This window comes from Nothoprocta perdicaria, unplaced genomic scaffold (assembly GCF_003342845.1).
Source record: "Nothoprocta perdicaria isolate Ctin4 unplaced genomic scaffold, notPer1 scaffold_17, whole genome shotgun sequence".
NCBI classification, from domain to species: domain Eukaryota; kingdom Metazoa; phylum Chordata; class Aves; order Tinamiformes; family Tinamidae; genus Nothoprocta; species Nothoprocta perdicaria.
The window spans coordinates 5,466,545-5,488,834 of record NW_020454871.1 but is presented as its reverse complement, the minus strand read 5'-3'; the positions used below and the strand labels follow the sequence as shown (position 1 = coordinate 5,488,834).

Genomic DNA, 22,290 nt, shown 5'->3' with positions numbered 1-22,290 from the left:
ATAACTGACGTTCAGAGCTGGAGCAAACAAGCCCTCCTTTAGCTCAGCGGGCTACAACAGGCCACGGGAAGACGGGGCTTTGTGATTTACAGATTAAAATAGCGAAACCAGCAACATGGAATTCGTTCTTCCCTCCCCTCAGGGTAGTTTATCATGGCACACCTGACTCTGCCCTCAACATCTACTGAGCAGGGCTGAGTGTTTATTAATAGAGATATCGCTCTTTTTAAAAGGTCTTTCTGCACAAGCAAAAATAGAAGGATGACCCTGCCCCATCTGCGACCATTTTTAAAAGCATTTTAGTTTCCTTAGGGCTGTGAGCATTAGGTGGCTGGGTTTAATTCAATGAACTTGAAGCAATGCAGTTCATTGAAGCTGCTTTGTACAAAGAGTTTTTCCTGCATGGAGGCAGTATTAGGCAATACAGTGCTGGATCCCAGGAGAATATTAAACATTTAATATACTGGCAAGTATAACACTCTACAGAAGTGCTGCATGAGGGATGAGCAGCTGAGCTAAAAAGCATATAAAAACTCACGCTCGGAGCTGCTGCTGAGCACTGCAGAACTCCAATTATTAAATAAACCTGCATTTGAGGTCCTTTCCTTTTATGTGGCTTTTTGCTAATACCAGAGATGAGTAACAGAGTAATTTCCTAACTAGCCAGCTGTAATCAACTCTTATTAATAGAATACAGCAGTAATTTGCAGTAATTGTCCAAAACTGCAGTTTACTGAAAATAGTGTTATTATTGATTTTGGACCAAAGCTGAAGCATTTTTATAACACAGATTAGAAGTTATTGTTCCTTAAGGAACTGGTTTTACTAGAGAATGCCACTATGAAAATTAATCTTGGTCCTTTTCACGATAACAATGTATTTTAAATTAATTTTCTTGGTAATTCCTGTACCCAAGGTGACAAATAATATCCAGCCTATTCCAGCTACAGCTTCTCTTTGCCTGGTTAAATGCTACAGAAATTGCCAGTTTTATAAGGCAAGTTTTGGCAATATTAAAGCACAGTAGTTAACTTTTGCAATACATGAGCCAACTAAATCAACTTAGAGAGCCTCATTAACATACAGGCTGCTAAAGGTACCAGGGGAAACCGTAGCTCACTAGATGGCAATGAAATTTTTGCTACTGGCATCGGGGGAGCTGGGATTTTCAATAACATCTGCTTGAAAAGCCCAGCACCCTCAAATCCAGTGTTCCTGCAAAGACGCATACAGAGATCCGGCCAGTGGGGTACAAAAGGTGATAGAATATTCCAGGCGATATTTACCAAAAGCTCTTTCCTTCAGCTTAATTTCCACTCTACGGCAGCATTTCAATACATGTCACTGCTGGGAGCTCCCCTTTCAGCTGCAATCTCTAGCTCCACATATATTGTTGTTGATATTATTTTACCATCAGCGGTTGACTGCCCATCTCTGTCCAGCATTTATGCCCTTACTATGGTTATTGCTCAACTCTTTCTCTCTTGAATCCAATCTGTACCAAGATTAAGCACCCTCCTTGATCCATCGCCAAGGGAGCAAAGGAGAAGGAGCCTTCTCCCTGCTCCAAGTGGCCCTGTTTGTGCAGGGAGGTTGGACTAGGTGATCTCCGAAGGTCCCTTCCAACCTCAATCGTTCTGCGATTCCTGCTCTCAGGACTGTGTTGCCCCATCTTGAGGAAAGTCCCTCCAAAACTGCTGCAGGGTTCCCTGGATTCCCATCCAGGTACACACATCTGCACGATCCTTGCCAATATTGGAGTTTCTATCTGTTAGTTAAATAAGGTTTCCAAGCTTGACCAAAACTGTTGATGATGCAAAGACAACTTTCTTTCAAAGAGCTACTGGGCAAGCAGATGGCCTTTTTTTTTTTTTTTTTTTCCCACCACAGTTATTCAAATGGTTTGAATCTGCATTTTTTTTTCCTTGACAAGTAAAATAACAGCCTTGCCGATTACTCTTCGCTAAGGTACCCGATTGTGGTGACATTGAGGCTGACCTTGGAGTCACCTCCCCCGCTGCCGCACTCTCCTTTGTCGTACCACCATTTGTTTTTCAATTTGTCCAAGAGGCCTTGCTCATTCAGTTTTAATACTGCCAGGTTAACAGCATTTCTTGAAACGATAAAACATAACTTGTAAGAAAAATGCACAAATGCTTAGGAAATCGTAACGTATAAAAAAAGGAGCACAAGAGGACAAATTGGCTAAAATTTCACAGAACGTGGAGCTATAAAAATGTCTGTACAGCAAATACAGGGTTAAATATTGGAAGGTGGCATGGAGGATAACATTTGCTCAAAACTGAAGTGTGCGGGATGGGGAAATCGTCTTTGAGAAAAAAAGTAACAAGAACACCACATCATGCAGTTAACATTCGTCACATATGGCAGGTTAACTCGGCTTTTACCATTTAGATTGAAAAAGCCATTGAACTGTAAAATTAAAACAGCAACAAACAATCAGAAAGGACAACACTAAGAGAACACTAAAAAAAGAAAATGGATGCATTAAATAAATGAAACCATAATTTACCGTCTTATTTAACTCCATGGAATATTGAAGATTTTAAACTTTAAAAAGTTACCTCAAAATCCACAAGAAAGAAAATGACAACACAATACATCAGGGTAGGTGGAATACTATAACAACATGGATATTGTTATATTATTCCACCCACCTTAATGCCGAGCCTTTCGGCGTCGCGACGCCGTAGCCCTTGGAGTCGAGGTTGCCGCCCACTTTCATGGTGTCGCAGGGCTTCCGCTGCTCGATGTACTCGTTCATGGTGGACTCCAGCAGGAAGGCAAACTTGCCCTTGGACTTGCGCACCCGCGCCACCCCGTCCGCCGTCGTCTTGGTGAACACGGAGGGCTCCGCTGACTTCATGTACGACCACATCTTCTCGTAGACGGCTATTTTGGATCTCTGCGGGAGAGGGAAGACAGGCAGTGAGGAGCAGTTCCTCATGGTGACCTGGCCTTGGGTCGCCGGGCCTAGGATGGGGCCAGTTCCCTGAGCTTGGTTGGCTTCACCCTAGAGCTGATTAAGCCTAACAACTGGGAGAGTAGAGCTAGTTCAGTGCAAGACACACATGCTGCCCCCTGAGCAATTACAACCCCCCAAAAAATAGTTGGGAAGGGAGGAACCACATCTGAGACATTTACTCCACTAATTGCCATTTAATAGGCAATCAGAATGAGAAATGGCGCGTGCCCAGCTCATTCCCGGGGTTTCCTGTTGTTCTCCACAAGCACATTTATGTCTTCAACACAAGTGCTGCAGGGCTATCTGTAAGTGCTCTTGCTAACGCCACGGCAGAGGATGCTAAACCTGAGCTCATCTCCCATGGCCTACGTGGGCAACGAGGGCTCTCCTGTGCACACATCCTCGGTGTTGATTTTTCCTCCCTCGCAGGCTGTTGGCAAACACAGACATTTGCTTATTAAAAGTTCCCAGCGAGGCAGGAGTCTGCTTTCCACTGTGGTGATGAAAGGTTTACGATACGAGAACAGCTCTAGTGGCTTCTGACAGTGAAGCTCATAGGAGGGTTATAAATCCTAATTACAAAAACCTTTCCTAAACAGTGATCCAACTTCCTCTGGTCAGAGTTTCATGTCTGTCTAAAAGACAGCAAACACACTAATATTAGCACTGAGCTGCAAAATGTGCTGGTTAACTGCATTATTGCAATGTATATTTTTTTTCAGCTTGCTTGGTTTTGAGACTGAACAAATCAGAATATCCTCTAGCTCAACATCCATATTTCATAAATCTGTAAATATCAAGAAATGTCTTATTTCACCTTCCTTACTCTTCCCCTCCAGTAAGATTTAAGCCATCCACAAGATCTTAAAACCCCCTGAACGATTTCAAGCACTCATATATTGCACTATCACTTAAAACTCCTTGCTTGGCTGATGGAAGGCAGTAAGGTTTACTATATTACTGTAGAAATCTACAGGATTTACACAAGACTTACAGCCTAAGCTGTGGTTATCTTGAACTTACCCCTCCAACTCGTTTCCTGCCTCTCCTTACAGAATAGGAGTATGGCATTGAGGAGCTAAATCTAGCCCAAACTTAACAAGCTTTTGGCAGACAACTGGTAACGTCCATCAGCCAGAAGGTCAAGACGTGTTTCCTCTTCATTCAGGCCAATTTAACGTGTTTTGAATTATGCAGTGCTCAACCACCACTCTCCATACGTTTTGCAGAGAGTAAATCCTGCCTCTGCCATTCCCCCTATTAAAGGGCTGAGCTGATGTAGCTATGGCTGATAGAGAGGAGCACAGAGAGCAAGATATTATTTTAATTATCCTTCCTGGTGAGTTGAAAAACAGCTGAAAATGCAACCCAATTAAAGTCATCACAGCCGACAAGCGGAAATCAGAGAGACACCAATAATGCAGCTTCATTAAGACTGAGCTGGCTGGGCAGGAGACTGAAAAACAAGCGAGAAGGATTGAACCGGAGTACCCATCTTGGACGAAAACAGGATACACAGATTCTAGTTTCGAGCGCGAGGAATGAAGAAGCAGTTGTCCTTGCAGGCACTGAGCAGAGCACAGAGCGACCGGGGACCCAATCTGCCTGTGCTTCCGTTACAACGCGCTCCCACGGGAACGTGACGGGGACAGGCTGCTGGCCAACAGGAACACTGCACAAGCACCGGTGATTCGGATGTGTCCTAGTTTCGAGGCACTTGTCCTTACAACCTTAATCTTCTTTTCATATAAATAGCACAAACACACCTGCACATTTGCATTTACAAATGGGCATGTAAGGGACAAGAGGAAGGTAAAAATACAGCTTTATTGTTTCTCTTTTATCTCTTAGAGAGCTGAAGTGGTTTTCCTTGACAGATTTTGCATATACTTAAATTTGCTTTTGCTCATTTCCATCTGCTGAGTGTACCTTTAATTACACAGATAAACCGTAATTTCTCTTCCTTTTCATCTAACTCACTCTGGAATATCTGTCTTTAATAAGTTCTTTCAGGCTCTTTCCAGCTGGCCTGACTACCCAAAAGCGATTGCCAATACATCTGTGCATTGTTAATAATAATAGTTATCTGATGAGTGCCAACAGCACACTCGGAGCTGTCAATGGTCCAAACAAAGTATTTTGCCTATTCCAAGAGCAAAAGGTGACTATCACCATGCTTCAAAATACAAATTTCCAAATGCTTTATAATAAAAGACCATAGACCTCTTTTAAATGTTAACAAACAGCCTCGAGCTTTACAGCCTGCTCCCTTCAATTAACTCTTCTGTATGGTACTTAATACAAATCAGTGCCTTTCTATAGAATCATTATTCATATATTCTTCTATCAGGCATGTTTTTTGTAAGACTATCAAACCAACTACAAGAACAGAGCAGCCTGGTTGAGGTAGGTAAAAACTCAAGCTAATAATGAATATATTATTGTACATACAGTACTGAACATGCAATGCCTGATAAAAAAAGAAATGCATCTGATGGTGACTGGCTTAGGGAAGGAGAGGGTTTGAGGGGGGTATCCTGGCTGGGGACTGTCGAATTTCCCACAGCCCTGCCCTAACACTGCTCTTCATACTCAGTCCTGGCCTGCTAATGGGGCCAAAATAATTATTTGGAATGAGTTTTCTTAGAGGAAGAGGTGACATCACCAAAGGACATGCAAAAAACAAGCAAGCAAGCAAACAAAAATCCCAAACAAAAATCCCAGCTCACCAAAGCTGGTGAATACCTAACTAGATGAAACAAAAGCTGCTATTTTTCATTAAACGCTTCTCATTTTCTAGTTGCCTTGAAAACTGGAAGCCCCAGAAGACTGTCAGCGAGCTAAAATTTCTAACTATAAACCTGCAAATTCCGTACAGAAAGGTCCGACTCCGCTCCTGCTCCTCTGCCAGCATTCACACTGTACCCTGCAGCTCCTGGCAGGGCTGTGGTGTCACCCCAAGACGTGTCATACACCTGCGCAAGGGGTGGCAGCAGGCACAGCTGGGCCAAGCAGGATTTATGTGCCGAAATAAGGCAGCCACCAGCGCTGACAGATCCGCACTGCTGCCGCAGCTCAGCACCGGTCAAACACTCTCCCTCTCGTTAAAGTGTTACTTTTAAAAAGATCTTGAGAAAAGAGCTTAAAAGCAAAAATTTAAATCAATCCAAAGCCCATAACTGCAGCAACTCCCTCTGTAACTCCCATTTCATTTCTTTGATATTGCTCTCAAGAAGTCCGTCACACACATTTCCTTGGGATTTCAAGGGGATATTATTATCATTTTTTCTTAAAAGCAACATTTTCAGTGTTTCATCTAGGCCTTGGGACACATTAAAGCCTCTTTTCATTATCACAGGCTTACTGTAGATATAAATAGACCTGACCCTAGCTTAGTCAATACGCTGTTTTTCCTTCTTTATTTGGAGATGTTTATGCATAAATATGAACAACGCACATTGGTGGCAGCCCAGCCATAACATTTTCCCTGGAGCACGGATACCACCCTTCCAGCACCAGCCACAGCAGCTCCAGCTTCCTATCTGGCACGATATAGATCGATATCTAAATACACATTTCTCTTGAGTAGTAACGACTTTATCTTGGAAGAAAATGCCAGTTCAATCAGGCCACAAATTCTAACCTCCTTTTTCACTCTACATCTCCTTGTTTGTGTGTTTGGCTCCAGGATTTAAATGGATAAACAACAAAAACCACAACAGAAACAAAAAGAACAAGAAGAATAAACACCTCACAGTGTACCATAACATCAGAACGTAAAACTTGATCCAGGCTTGATTTAAGTGTTACAAACATCAGAAAACAGGCAAATTTACTTGTCAATTACAATTATTCCTTCAATCCACTCACGAACAAAAGAGCTGAATCCAACACCAGAAAATCTGGCTTCACTGAATGAGACCAGATGCCTTGGGATCACATTTAAACATCTTAAACTGCCCACAGACACGCTGCAAAACCCAGCACATCTTGCATGATTTGTCAGTGCTGGTTAAATCTACCTCTAAAATATCTTCACTGAATTACTTTCCCCAAAGTAGCTTTGTGTCTCAGTCTTCTGTTTAGGTGACATTGTGGCATTTCCTTCCAATACCAAATATTGGAAATCCAGAACTATTGGATTCGAAAGAAAGAGTGCTTTTCCTCTAAGCCTAAAATGTTACAGTGATGCCCGTTGCCCATTTTGGAATATTTTGTCCTCTCTGCTGTCTTCTCGGCTCTCTGCAGGTCCTCTTCAAAACTGCCTCCTGCATCTCATTTGAATATTTTATTAAGGTGATCAAAATGGTCTTTGGGTTCTTATGACAGGCACCAGAAAATTATTTTCCACCAGCAAGGCTCAAAGCCTTCCACAGAGCCGATTATCGTCAGCACTCCAATTGTGAGCCAAATCCAGTCAAATCAATTTTAAAAAACATCTTCTATACTTCTTTTTTTACTTTTAATATTTAAAATTTTAAGCTATGCTCTTGATTTTTTTTGTTAACCTCATTCTCCAAAATTAAGAACAAACTTAAATAAAGAGAAAGGAGAGAAAGAGAAAAGATTCCCAGAGTAATCCAGGAGCTGGTATGTGAGGAGAAACAAGGACACGCTTCATGATCAGCTATATCCCTGTAAGAAAATGGAAATAATTCACCAGCAAGGCAGAAGATTCAGAAGAAAGCCAGTTACTTGCCCTTGGGCTCAGGACTGGTTCCAAGCTAGTTAATCTCTAATATTCTTTGGAATTACTCAGTGTGCACTGAAATGCAGTGTGCAAGGGCAGGAAGTGCGAGTGAGGCAACCCCAAAGCACCTACAGTATTGGAGCTAACTCACTCTCCTACCAAACCACCCCTCTGACCACTTTATAGCTCTTTAACAAGGGGAATTTATAGTCCTAAATCGCACAGATGTTACCGATACAAAACACAAAGGTCCACGGTAAGAACAGGGCAGGTATTTAATCTGAATAATACATGCTGCCATTATATAGATGCACGCCTCACTGACATGAACTTGGGTAGTTAAATGTGAACCTTAGCTTCATTATCATCATTCATTGCTTTTCCTCCATGTGTGCAATTAGCTCTGCTGCAGCTGCTAATGAATCCACCGGTTTATGAACCACCAGGGAGCAAGTTACCAGACAGGAGTGAAAAAATGCCATGAGTCTGCCCTGGTCCATCCCTGTCTCCCAGCCTTGGGATCACTTGAGATGCTGCAGCTTTGGCCTCCCCAGGTCTTTGGGCGAGGGTTTAATACAGCTGCATTTGGGAGCGCGAGGGCTGGTGAGCTAATAATGCAACCACTACTATTAATGGGGGGCTCTGCCTGCAATTCCCAATCTGTTTTACTAATAAAAAGAATAAGGTCTCCCCGAAAGCCAGCGGGCACCAGGGCTCTGCTCTCCCAGGCAAGGGCACGAAACAGAGCTGTCATTTACTGAAGGTCACAGGGCAAAGTCCAGTAGATCAATGCCACAGCTTTTAACTACAGATAACCGGTGATGCCAGCAATTTGTCTACCTATATTGACAGAAAAATCAATCCCATCACTACATGAACCTCTTGTTTTTATTATATGGTAGACAGAAACAGGTCAGATATCACGAGTGTGCACAGGGCAGTTTTTATCTAAGGTTAATCCTCCGAACTACCAAACCACAGGCAGAGTTTATGAATTTGTGGGATGCTGCAGATAAGCAAAGCCCAAGCACATTTATATGAACTATTCTGCACGTTCATAGGAATATACAAATATTTCATAAAGTATTCATAAATGTAAAGGAAAAGGTGGACTAGGGAACATTAATATTTCACAGCCAGGTTTGTGATTGGCGACACCATCATGTTGGCTTGATGTTGCAGTTCACAAAGTTGAACCTTCTGCTTTAGAAGCAGTAGCTCTCTCCCAGCAGAGGCAAACCACGCACAAGAGCTGGAACACCAGGCCCCCAAAACACAGCGATGCTGGGTTCCTCCCAGGATCCGGTCAGGACTGGCATATTCCCTGCACGGGGCTGCCCTGACGGCAGCGCTGGCCCCTGGGGCGTCTCTGCACCCGGGCAGCAGCACCAGCCACACGGCAGCCCGGGAAGAAGCTGAATGGCAAAAGCTCCTCCAGGCATCAGCAGTACCACAGGTTTTCTACACCTGACATATGCAGTGCCTGAATTATTTGAGAGTCCTTATCTCGCAGGAGTTTTCTTCCGAGTGTGTTTTCCTATAGATCACAGACATTTTGAAAACGTGAGTTGTGGCAGCAGGTAGAAAATGTGCTGCAACTGCTTGAGCAGGCAGCTTTTCCCAGTTCATATAAACAGACAAGCAAATACTCACTGTGGCAGTGACTAGACTCATTGGCACGTCAGTAACACTTGGAGTAAGTGCATGTAAATGAAGATTTTCAAAACATCCTTTCCTGGCACAGCACTGAGCTCCACGCTCCATTCTTACAGCCTGCATTCCGCTCCTTTTTGCTGCTGTCCATCCCTGCCCATTGCAATACCCATCAGAAAATCACACGGAGATGCTCTGCCGGGGGACAAGCTGTCTTTGCAAGTTCTTTCACGCTCCCTGGCCATGGCAGCGCTCCGTGTGTGCTTCCCGTTTCAGGTTTGGCCCCGACTAAGCAAAAGCACAAGAACATTTGCAGCACGGGAGCCTAATGTGCCCAGCCTGACAAGCTCCAGCCCAAACAGGCCATGATGGAGGAATCCAAGGGGACTGACTGCCAGAGGGAAGAACCTTTCCTATCCCCATCATTAGAGCTTCCAAGCCTTCCTGCACTTCCCAATTACGCAGGAGTCACAGCAGCAGCACTGTGAGTAATTTATCAGCAATAAATTAACAAGCACCTATTAATGTGGCACAACAGCATTACATAAAGCAGGAGAGACTTGAAAACGTGGGGTCCACGCTGTCGTGAGCCACGTCAGGAGCATTATCCGGGAGCTGCTCTCCAAGCAATGGAGCATCCCAGGTGCCAGCAATGCTCCCCGAGCCACTGCCGCGGCACCGGCACGGCCACAAAGGAAACCACCCGCACAGTGCAACTACCACTTAAACTTTTATAATACTCATTAATATTACACCACTTATGCCATCATATATAGAATTACAGCACATGTATATCTATATTAAAATACAGATTGCATTTATGCAATTATATTTTATACAATATTTATAAACTATAAAATATACAGAATATGTATATAAATTACAAATGGTATTTAATATAGAAAACATATACTGTTTTGTAATTAAGATGGAACGATTTATTCAAACATTTGTTATTAAGTTGTGAAGAACTGCTTTGAATCTTGGCTCGTCTGCTGACACTAATAAAATGGCTCAACCACCTTATCCTCAGGTTCCATATAAAAATACCCTTCTATGTAAAAATATCCTTCCTAGCAAGTGGATGATAGATGAGCTGCTAATTTTAGTTCCCATGAGAATACATTTTCCTTTCTAGTACATAGGCTTAAGGACATTATATTACTTAACGTAAAACCATTTCTTTTGTAATTATGTCACATTCAATTTCCCACTCTCTTTAGAACTGCCTGTTAGCCATGTAGTAGCAGGGAGCCTCAGCAGATTTGAGAGAGAGAGAGAGAGAGAGAGAGAGAGAGAGAGAGAGAGAGAGAGAGAGAGAGAGAGAGAGAGAGAGAGAGAGAGAGAGAGAGAGAGGGGCAAGCCCTGCCTGGGTATCATTCATGCAATGGAGAGGTTGTGATCTCTCTGCATACATACACATTCATCCTTTAATATTTCTGCATACACCTACCTATGTACAATAGAGAAGGGAGATTATGGTGAAGATGCTTTTAATATTTTCTGTTTTAAAATGCAGTTACAGCAGAGTACTTTATCTGATTCCTTGCTGCCACATTGCTTATGAAAGATCCACGTGGCCCCCATTTGGAAGCAATCTCTTTTCTGTGATATTCTGCTCTTTAAAGTCTATACATACCATCACCTTTCAATACTTCTGTCAGCCGTTTATGGTGATCACTGTGCTGCTTTGCTTTATGCCAACAACACAGAAGGCTTAAAACTACTAATCATGGTTTCATGCAAAGACAAAAGCAAGACATTTCTGTATGAATACTACTCTAGAAAGGAGTCCTTCATCTTCACAAGCAAAATTTGTTTTGAAATTAGAAATTAAAAAGTTTCACTACAGATGAAACCCTTTGGGCTACAGGCACAGGGTTCACCTCAGCGTTTTTAACAGGCTCTAATGATGATCTCAATACCATTTGATTGCATAAAGTGCATAAAACTGCATGGCAGTTATTGGTTCACAATTCAAGGCTTTTCCTTAACTCAACTGCTTTCTGGCCGAACTTATTTCCCCTTCCTCCTGTCTTCACCAAACCTCATCAGAGGAAAGCACTGAGCTCCTCAGCGCACGCCCTGGGTAACACTCTCGTGCCCAGCACATATTCCAGTCACTATGTCCCCCTGTCCCCGTTGCCTGACCTTGAGTACCTCCAGGAACCAGACCCGAAAGATCAACATAACCTGCTGTGGATGCCCCTCCATACAGGTGTCCTGGGCACAGGTGGCACGTTCCTCTGCAGGGCCACCAAAGCCCTGTCCCCTGCTGAGGACCTGCCACCTATATCCAGGACACAGCACCAGCCGCACAGGAGGTGAGGCTTTAGGCGTCCAAAATGAGCACAAGGGGACTATCTTTAGGGCCCCCCTTAGCATGGCTTCCCATGTCCGTAAAACTTAACATTTTCCATATTTCTATGCAAATAGGAAGTCTACAAAGGCCTCACATCTGAGCCTCATTTGGAAAGAATCATTTTTTGAGAAAACTGTGGGAGTGTCAAACACTGAAGCACCCACTAAGGAAAAAGACAATAGTGTGGCCTTCTAGCAAAAGAGAAATATCAGTGTGTCTGCGTAGGTTATCTCTCTGCAATGGGAAGGAAAGCATTTGCACATGAGCTAGTGACCTCCAGTTAACTGTCACGACCATGTGCCCTGCAGTAATGCAGACTTCAGGATGTGAATTTCTACAATATTGCAAATACTTTCTAATAATATCCACAATTCCCAAGTGGTGCTTGAAGACCTTGTTTGACTTCTCCAGGTTTTGAACTTGAAGTCTCTCTATTGACATTGGGGGTAATGTCAAGGCCAAACACTACCCAATACTGGTGGCTATCAGTGCTGTGTGAGCATGACCAGCTGCAACAGTGAGAACCACCACGTTCAGAGGATCTTTGACATTTCTGCTGCAACTCCTAACAAACTTGACAATTAATTCCATTTCTGGAAGAAAAATCAGGAACTGACTTCAGAGCAGCAAGTTATTTTATCTAAGCTGATGCTCAGCCACTGGATAGCAGAGGTTTTTTTCAGGGACAGTGTTGGCTGGACTAAAGCTATTACGAGAAAAGTAAAAAAGTCTGTGACACAGTATCAGTCTTGGGCATCTTTTTTTCCCTCTTTTTCATCTCTAATCTTTAGTTAACAACATTGGAAATGGTGTGATACGAGCTGTCTGCAATTTCCTATAAAAAGGAGAAAGAGCTAGTGCAAGATCTTGCTAAATGTCACCTACCTCAATATTTAATCCTGTAAAGCACTGCCGCATTAACGGAATTTAAAGGACACCACCTGCAATTCCAGGTTTCCAGTAGGCTCTGCTGGCTGGTCAGTGTGTTCATCAATGACCAAGTCCCACACAACGGATTTCACAGAATCCACTCATAAGTTTCTTAATGCAGTTTTCTGCTATCGATTAAAAGAAACCACCAGAAATTCAAGAGCAATATATATTTCTAAATGCCCAGAAACATACTGCTGCTTCTACCAAAGTTTAAATACAGCCACGTTCACATAAGAATTACTGATCAGTTGTAAAGGTCACATCTTTCTCATTTGTATATGTTGGGTTCAGAAACCTATTGGAATGTGCTCTTAGATATAGGCTCACTGATGAATTTGGACTAAATGCTACAATATTGGCCCCACAAGCTGCTCAGATATGCTAACAGTTTAACTGAATGTATGAGAAGATGTTAATTCTAACATATAAACCTTTAAAAGTAGCTCACTATTTGTAATTCCTCTCTAGTACGGGCCTTTGCTGGTCTTCGAGAAAGACATTTTGCAAGCTGACACTTTTTGTTAATAAATATCTAAGGAATGGATGTTTTCCTTCTCAGTATGGATGAATGGCCTTTGAAAGCCAAAAAGGAATTGATAAAATCTATTGATTACCATTTAAATGCCTTTTTAAACTAATTAGTACGAATGTAAAATGTTTCAAAGCAGAAACAAGCAACAATCACAAAAATATACCAAGGTTTATCTGGTTCTCAGATATTCTGGGATGAAAAATGTCCTGATGGAGAGCATCACCAGTGAGCGTGGCCAGTGAGTAGTGCCTGCTGTGAAACCGCTAAAAAAATATGCTCTGTTGTTGTTACTTTGAGAGTAATGTTGCCCTGGCACCATTCATCGTGCATGCTTGAAACAGCAGTGTTGTATTTAGCTTTGATCTACATAGCTGGGCCTAGTGTCTATCTGGGAGACATTGCAGTGTTTAGGAAAACAGCCAGCACTATAAAATAGGTCACTCGCTGGAATCTGCTCAGGTCTGAAGTGGCTGAAAGTCATTACCATCTGTTCGTGTGAAATGAGTTTCTGGTATCTGTCCAGCTCCTGGGAAGTAGGCAGGTATGCACTCTGCAAAAGAAATCCTCAGAAGGGATGTTAATTGGGAATGGAGCTGGCAGAAAGCAGCCCTGGACGGAGGGCTCTGAAGGAATATGGGCAGAATACAGGCAGGCAAGAACCACGGGTATCTGAAGCTCATTTATGTGATGCCCCTCCGTGATGCATCAGGAAGCTATTTTGACTTGTGACCATCAACCTAGCACCTCTCCCCAGCCAAGGGCAGCATTGAGATCAATACCTGCTCAACACCTCTGCCTGAAGAACATTTTAGCTTTGTATCTCCACACAGACATATACCCCAACAGGCATCTTTGGGTACCTGTCCAAGCACAAAACCAAATTATGGTTATTGATGGTGCTCAGTTATGGTTCTCGGTGAGCATGCAGCTGTCTCTCTCATGTCACACTATCATGGGACACATATGGGCATAGCGTGTGGATATATATGTGTGGCATAGTGTGTAGGTATATACATATGGGCACAATGTGTGGATATATACTTGCGTGCAAGCAGTAGAAATTGGTATTGCTCTAGCCTGCTTATTTAGCCATTCCTGCACTTGTAGATGTCCTTTCTCCCAGCACATGCTTCTGCAGGATAGAAGGTCCTCATGCACTCTGCCAGCTGCTGCTTGACAACAGTTAATTGTTGGTGGGGAACATGAGGAAGAGGTTTTTCCTTTCACAAAGGGTATATTATAGCCAGGAAAATTCATGGCTTTTACTGACACGGACCACTGTCACTCCTGCTGATGCTCCAGCAGCAGTGAGAAAAGAGCTAGCAGGGAGAGGAACAGCAGCACAGCCAAGTGCGAACCGCAGAGCAAGCATGAGGTATGCAGCAGGCAGTGAGAAACCAAGGGTCCTCTAACAGATATTTCTAGTTTCAGCCATGATTATTATCTTATTAAGTGGCTAATGAAGACTGTACAATGAAGTATTTATGTGAACATAAGCATATAATCTAAGGCAAAGCTTTTGACTTTCTCAGATCTACTCAAGACGACTAACTGAACAAGTTTCATGGCAGCATCATTCCACTCAAATCCATTACTCTATGGGCATTAATTCAACTGAAATTACATTGTGTTCTTCGAGAAAGCCAAGGATACCACTCGATGCCCACTCTCTTGCCTACCTTGGCCCTCCTTGATAACCTGGAGCTGAGTGCGCTGCCCCAGCCTCCGCGGCCCCCTGCCTCATGAAGCCGATAGCTCCTGACAGACCTTCCTCCAGCTGAGCCCTGCTCGCTCCAGGAGAGCCCAACACTATTAATGGCACAACAAAGTAGTTATACATTTACTATGCGTTCATATCCTTTTACAAGAAATACTCATTGCTTCGTTCTCTCAGAAAGGATTTCCATGTTATGTCAAACTGTTAAGGAAATGAAGCACCCTCAGACTTTTTTTTTCTGTATTAAAGATAATGAGATACTGAAAAGATTTCACTCCCTCAGGAATTCTCTAGTGACTATAAACAGCAACAATATTTCTAATAATATTAGTGCCACCTTTTCTGACAGGTTCAGTCAACTAGTTTTTTGCTGTGCAGATAAACAGTCCCAAGCTGCTAATTAAGGAGAAAGCAAAACTTTACACACTCATGTCACCCTTAACAAGGCCAGTGCTAATCTTGGAAGGTTTTTACTGCAAAACTAGAGGCCATTGTAACATACCAGTTACCATGGTTAATTAAGAGCCATCTGAAAAAAAAAAAAAAAAAAAAAAAAAAAAAAAAAAAAAAAAAAAAAAAAAAAAAAAAAAGCTGTGCTTTTATATATAAATATGACACATAAGCAAGGCACAGTATAAAAACTTTCAAAAATACCTTTGTAAACATTTCTGGTTTTATGCTTGTTTTGTGTGTGCGTGTGTGTGTGTGTGTGTGTGTGCGCACAGACTTGTATGAATAACGTTATTGATCTTACATATATCTCAGAAAGCTTCTCCAGATCTTTGGTCACCACAAACTCTAAAGCATTTGTCATTTTAAGCACATTCAAGGAGCCTTCAGCACTTAATCAACAGAAAGGGTTTTTTTTTTTCTTTTCCCTTTTCCCTCACACTTGCACCTGCCCAATACACATGATGGGCAGTACTTGGTCCTGCAGCATTGACCACTTTTCTATATACAAAAATGTCAGTTTGAATGGCATTTGATTGGCACTAGTGAGAGCAACAGAAACCTCCTAAAAGGACCTAGCATTTTGGCTAATACTTGGAAAGACCAAAAATAAGAGCTGTTCAGGTTGCAATTTTTAGATACAGAAAATTGGTCTGAGGTCATAGCTAGAGGATTTAATGACACTCACTGAACCTTTGCAGTTCCGCCTGCGGCTTGGCAAGTGCAGAAAGAAAAGAAAAACTTAAAGTCAATTTACAGAATCCTCCCCCAGCTATTCCACATTTTAGCAACTAGTTAAGACGTCTAGGACACACCGTAGACCTGGGTTACACACGGTTGCGTATCCAGACCCTCCTGAGCAATGGATGCTCTGCAACAACTGCAGAAATCAATGTAAAACAAGCAATACAAGCATCTCACCCCCCTTACCCCCTCTGAATCCTGGCAAACAAACACCAACGCTGGGTGACATTAATGGCTGCCAGCTGGGTGAACAGCCCAAGCAGGTCAAGATAAGCACTTCTCCCAGTGTTTTCGTTGCTAAATGTGCTAACAGCTGCATTATTGCCCAACAGAGGTTCTGAAATTGGTGTTAAAAAACCACAAACATCCTGTCAATAACTTTAGAGATATTTCAGGTTTCAGCAGAACTACTGATTTTGTTAAAACGCCTTTTTGCTATTAAAATCTGCACTGTCCTGATCGCACAAAGCTGCCTTCATCAGAACAGCTATTGCAATTAAGTAGAAGTGAAAGACTGAAAACCGTAGCCCCATGTATGAGGCGTTTATAGTTTAGAAAAAGCTCTAACAGAGATTTAAGAGAACTGCTTTAAAATCATGCAACTTACTCTAAAGAACTCTTTGGTTGAGCCTGAATCCAAAGTGCCATAGGCTATTTCAGTTTGCTTAGCCAGATCCTCTGCGCTTTCTATGGGAGAAACCATCCTTTCCACAGTAAGGAAGGCAGCAAGATTAGCAGTGTAGGAAGAGATAATGATGAGGGTGAAGAACCACCAGACTCCTCCGACAATTCGCCCTGAGAGAGATCTATGGAAAAACACACATCATCAAATTGCTTTGAAGACATTCCTTGATTTTTTCCTCTGAGCCAAAGCCATCCTAAGGCTTGTCTGTGGCAGTGATTTTTGGGGAGCAAGAAGCTCTGCTGACACCTCCTGACACAGCCTTTACTTGGAGAAGACTTTTTGCCAGAAGACTTTTATCTTTGGTATGAAGCCAGCCTTTCCCCTGGGTTACTTCTGTCTGCTGCAGCACACCAGCACTGCTGTACCTGCAGAGACCGCCCACATTAGAAGGAATAAATGCATCTTAGGTTGCATTGCTTCTTAAAATGTAAAATGTGGTAAACTGCAAAAAGGAATTTGAGTAAACACTGAAAGGAATTAAATATATCAAGTGCCTTTTTTCTCTTCATGATCTAGCAGAAATTAGAGATTGAATCTGCACATTGATGTGAGGAGAAAGGCTGGTTTATGTTAATTAAAATTTGCATGTCTAAAATCCACAGTTCCAAGTCAAGCATGTTCCTGCTTTATAATTCACACCATCACAACAATGTAGAAAATAGCTTAAAGATTTTTTCTGTTCACTTACAAAAATCCAAAAGGATGATAAAAAGTCTGTGTCTAAGCATATAACCACAAAATGACCAGTTGTCAGGAGGTCTGGATCCTGTGTTGATGCTCTTGGCTGCTTTAAAGCAGCTCAGCACCCGGCTCCAAACACTCATTTGGGGCTGAAGGAGGCGAGCCCCGCTCCGCACTGCCAGCGGGAACCCTGTACTGTGCATATCCTCACGGAAAGCCTATCGACCTGGAATCATTCCAGCAGCCGAGACACAGACATTTGATCTCTTCTCCCTTTAGTCTTTCCTGACATCAGTGGTAGAAGAATCAACCCCCAAATATATTGAATCCATTGAACCTGGATGCTGTAGTCATCAATTTGCGTGAAGAAAAAGAAAACAAGAGAATCTCTTACCTGTTTATCTGTTTCCTTCAAGTCCCTCAGTGCCATCCCCAGACAGTGGGTACAAGTTGTCCTACCAACAGATGGAGACAGGAAAAAAAGCAAAAGTCTCGTGACAGGCCCCCTCCCCACTCACACAGTGGGGCTACTCGGTAACCTGGCTAGTCTTGGCCAGACCCTCAGATTGCCTGAGCCATAAAAAAAAATCCCATTAAATGGTTAACAAAAAATGAAAGAAAAAAAAGATCTGTCCATCATCAAAGAACAAATCAATGGAAAACACTGCCAACACAATAAAAACAGAGAGAGCAGTGTGGAATGGGTTAGAGGCATGTGGATAAACAAACTAAGAGGCAAACCCCTGTTCATCTCCATTCTCTTCTTCCCAAGAAACTACACCAGCAAATCTCCCTGAAAGGAGAGCAGGGACAGGCTGGTGGCTCTGGACACAGCATGGAAGTGGTGGCAGGGATGGATGCTGAGGTGGCAGCAAGGGGCACGGCCGTCCAGGCAGCTCAGGGAGTGGAGCATCATGTCCCTGCCCACGAGGCAGCAACGTCTTCCGCTGTGTGGCCTCTGAAAAACCCATCTCCAGCGCTCCGACCTGCATGTGCTTCCTTGGGGCAGGCAGCAGATTGCCAGCAAGCTGAAGAGACCTCCTGGTCTCTCGTGAGGAGCTCCCAGGCGAGTGAGAGGCTTCCAAGTTTCAACTTGCAGCTGAGGTGCTCACTCAAAGGAGGCTACTGAAGAGGTGAATGCAAGGTTAAGTAACAGAAATAAAAATGTGAAACCATGGAATGAGTCAAAGAGTCTCCCAATCTCTCTTTACTGCTGTTTTCACAGGTAGCAAAGGAGCATCCTGTGGGATTCTGCAGCAGGTGCAGGTCCTTTGTGGCGGTTCCCTCTTGCTTTGAGCTACTTTATGAAACTTGATATCCTACAAACCAAGTGAGCCTCTCTTGTGGGCTGAGACCTAACTTTAGCTATCTGTAAAGCACTAGTTGTTGTGAGGTAGTGAAGCAGGATCCCCTTGGAGTCAGTGCAGACAGGAAAGGGGCACCCTCAGAATGGGATTTATCCCATTGGTTCTTGTATAGAATTAAACTAGTGCCCCTCTCTTTCCCATGACTTTGGAGGGAACCAAGGTGTCTAACTAAAAGAGCATATTGCTTTTAGATGGCTACATCAGGTGAGATTCATCTCCTTTTCTTCATGGTCTCACAACACACCTTCTATCTTGTGTGTCAAGCTCCTCCCTACAGAGAGGCTGACAGCTTCAGAGCCAGGTTAAATGGAAGTTTGGCAAGGGACAGGGGTAACATCTGGCTGAATACAACAGGACCAGCTCTTTATGGCATTTCCAGGTTCCTGTGGCCCTTTACTTTAAGCAGATCTTGAAACGGGAAGATGAAGAAAAGGCCCTTGCTGAGGTGTTGAGATAAATTTAATAGGATGCTAGGAAATAAAATAGTACATGTGCATTCTCCCTAAGCTTTCCCTTAGGAAATGCCTTACTTGCATCTGTAACTGCCTCTTCTGCTTGCAGGACAGATGTGCTGTGGAGATGAAGATGTGCAGGAAGACAAGCATTCTCCATAGCAATGAAACCTCAAGCCCATGTAATGCTGTAATAACAAAATGTCTGTGTCGAGCTGCATGTTCACACAGCACATTACACACAGAGCAATGAAAGAATACCTTGCCCCAGAGATCTTGCCACCTGCACAAACCAAGTCAGACAGATAGAGGACAGAAAGTGGAGAAGAGCCATGAGGAAGGAGCTGGGCATGGCTGGTTTCCTTGAAGAAGGAGGCACTGCCCTGAGGCTCCTAAGTGCAAGAGAGGGGTCTTCTTGGATGAGGACCAGAGGAGTTCTGAGATGAGTGAGGTCACTTGCAAAGAAAACACTATAGAGTTGCTTCTCTCAGAGTTTTCCAATGAGCACTCAAAGGCAAACAGCTGCCACGATGAAGCACTCTGGGATAACACGGCTATAACATATTAAGCACAGGATGGGGCAAAAGAAAAACAAAACAAACCACAAAGCTGACACCAAAGGAATGAAAGACAGAAAGCGAGAGTCAAAGAACCTGAACATAGTGGAGCTTGGCCTGGTGGCCTCCCTTCCCCCCAGTCCATCTGCTGATATAGAGACTCCTTATACCCACTGCAGGGCTGGTGTGGAGGGACGAGGGAGAAAAAGGGTTAGTACATAAACATCGGGATGCTAATCAAAGTCCACCTGCATGCTCTGTGCTGTGAACCACAGAGATGCTGTCCATTACTCACGTTATAATTACAGAGAAATCTATCACAGCTTTTAATACCAACACTTTTTATCTGATGAAGACATACCTGTCCAAGCGTAAGGCGTTATAATTTAAAAAGGAGCAACTAGTGCTTTATCCCAACACGCAGTTTTCCAAATTACCTCAAGAGATCAATACATTGCACAAAATCATTTTACAGTGAATCAAGGACTTAATGAATGAGGAGTAACGAGGCACTGGTATAAGAGACCACTGTCTTACTGTGCACACTTATCAAAACAAAGTTATAGGGCATTTCGAAAAGGAAGTAAATAGGAAATGTGCATACCTGGACAGGAAATTTAAAAGGAAGCATGGAGTTAAATGAGAGCAAATTAGTAACAAGAGAAAAACAAAATACTTAAATTCACATTTAATTTCAAGACAATAATACATTCAAACAAAATCTTAGCTATGCAAAAGCTTGAATTCTGTTTCTACCACCAAACAATTGCAATTTCCTATAGAAGTAACAAGCTTGTCACACTACTCAATCTTTAATTGTGCTTTCAGGATCGATTTGAGACGACTATTCTGGCTTATAACTCTGAACACTGGTGCAAAATCTGCCCATCTAGAGCCCCTCGTGTTCTGAAGGCCCAGGCTTGGTACCCGCTACAAGCTCAGGCCTTGTCTCATTCCCCACAGACCCTCTCCTTAGGCCAGGGCCTTGCTGGGCCACGTGGCCTCACCTCACCCCTGAGACAACCCCGGCAGCAGCATCTAAAGGTCTGGCCTGAGATGCTCCGTTCTCTCATCACGGGAATCAGCCGTGGGGCTTGCAGGAGCAGCTCGATGCCCAGCTCGCTCTAGTCTGAAAGTCCCACAGAGAGTCATTCCCATGGCCTTTAATAGGAGTCTCTTGAGTCTTTTGCTGTGAAAAGAGGGATCTGTAAATATACCCTCCTAAACATCCAGCCTCACAATCCTGTTTAATGAAAAAAACCTTTCCTTTTGCATCAGCAATTAATTACTCCAGGCCCTTTATTCCATACGAACAAAGAGCAAACTGAAAATGCTTGGTTTCATAGAGATTTCAAAGATACTTTTGCTCAAAACTGCGTTACAAATTTGACCGTGTTTTCTCCTGATTCCGTTTGTTGTACATCTCCTACATTAAAGCAAGTTTAACAATCCACTTTTGATCCATCAAAAGTGAATTTTCAATACTTTAGCTTACTAGGCAGAAAACACAGCAGCCTTTGATAGCAGAACAAAACTGCTGGAGCAAATGTTGACTCCATCAAGGGAGGAAACGAACACCATCCGCTGGCTGCTATCTGATTCAGGTTAGACGACTCCTATTAAATGCAGAGAGGAGAGTATAGGGATATATCCTCTGGAATATCCGCACAGCATACTCACCGAGGAGAGATCTAACTAGTCATTAGATGTCACAGCTGTTCCACACAAAGGCAGCTGAAAGAGCCTTTCTCAGCAAGTACAAAAGTGATCTCTCCATACTGCTTGTCGGCATCTCGCTACAAGTGCTGCACGCTCTCTTATAAGAAATGTATTCAGACAAAACTCACAATGGAAGAATGAAGCCCCTTTTAATGGCAATAAAATAGTATGAGACATTCATATTGGCAGTGTACTGTGAGTGGCGTAACCTTACAAAGAAATGGATTCAGAATGGAATACTTGGGAACAGTCCCTTCTATGGAAAAGAAATTTCACATTAAATCAACTTAAATCAATGTATCAATCAAAGGAAAAGTGTTTCTGGAATTTAAAACATTGTTGATTTTTTTCAGCAATGACTTCTGTAACTGCCTGGAGTCTGTTATCACAAAAGATAACAAAATAGCTGAACAATGTCTTCAAATAAGGGTCTCGTATTAATACTCAGCTAACAGTTACTGAGAGGTAGATAACTAGGTTTACTTCTCTTTCTAGTAGGTATTTCCAAGGTACTGAACACTGCACTATCCCAAAAAAAAAAAAAAAAAAAAAAAGGGTATTTCCCTCTCATTATATAAGGCAGACAGCTGAACTTGTCCAAGAGTCACATGAGAGCTAATAAAAATCCTATGCTCTGCTATTTACTGTCAATAAACAGCCCTGGTGGAAACAGTGCAATGCCTGCAGCTTTCCATGTGATGTCCCAGTGCTTATTTCCCGGTCCTTTGTATTGAGCACACACATGGTCAACAGCAATTTAAA

The 22,290-nt window shown here is 42.9% G+C and overlaps 1 protein-coding gene across 2 annotated transcripts in view; it reads right to left on the bottom strand.

Annotated features, from left to right (window-relative positions):
- Positions 1 to 22,290, bottom strand: part of GRIA3 (glutamate ionotropic receptor AMPA type subunit 3) — a 136,720-nt gene that overhangs the window by 17,378 nt on the left and 97,052 nt on the right. For both annotated transcript variants that reach the window (XM_026036014.1, XM_026036013.1), the window contains exons 12-13: positions 16,675 to 16,873; positions 2,679 to 2,926 (exon numbers count right to left, since the gene is read on the bottom strand). In XM_026036014.1, the coding sequence (XP_025891799.1) occupies positions 2,679 to 2,926; positions 16,675 to 16,873 (447 nt within the window). The remainder of the gene's footprint in view (positions 1 to 2,678; positions 2,927 to 16,674; positions 16,874 to 22,290) is intronic.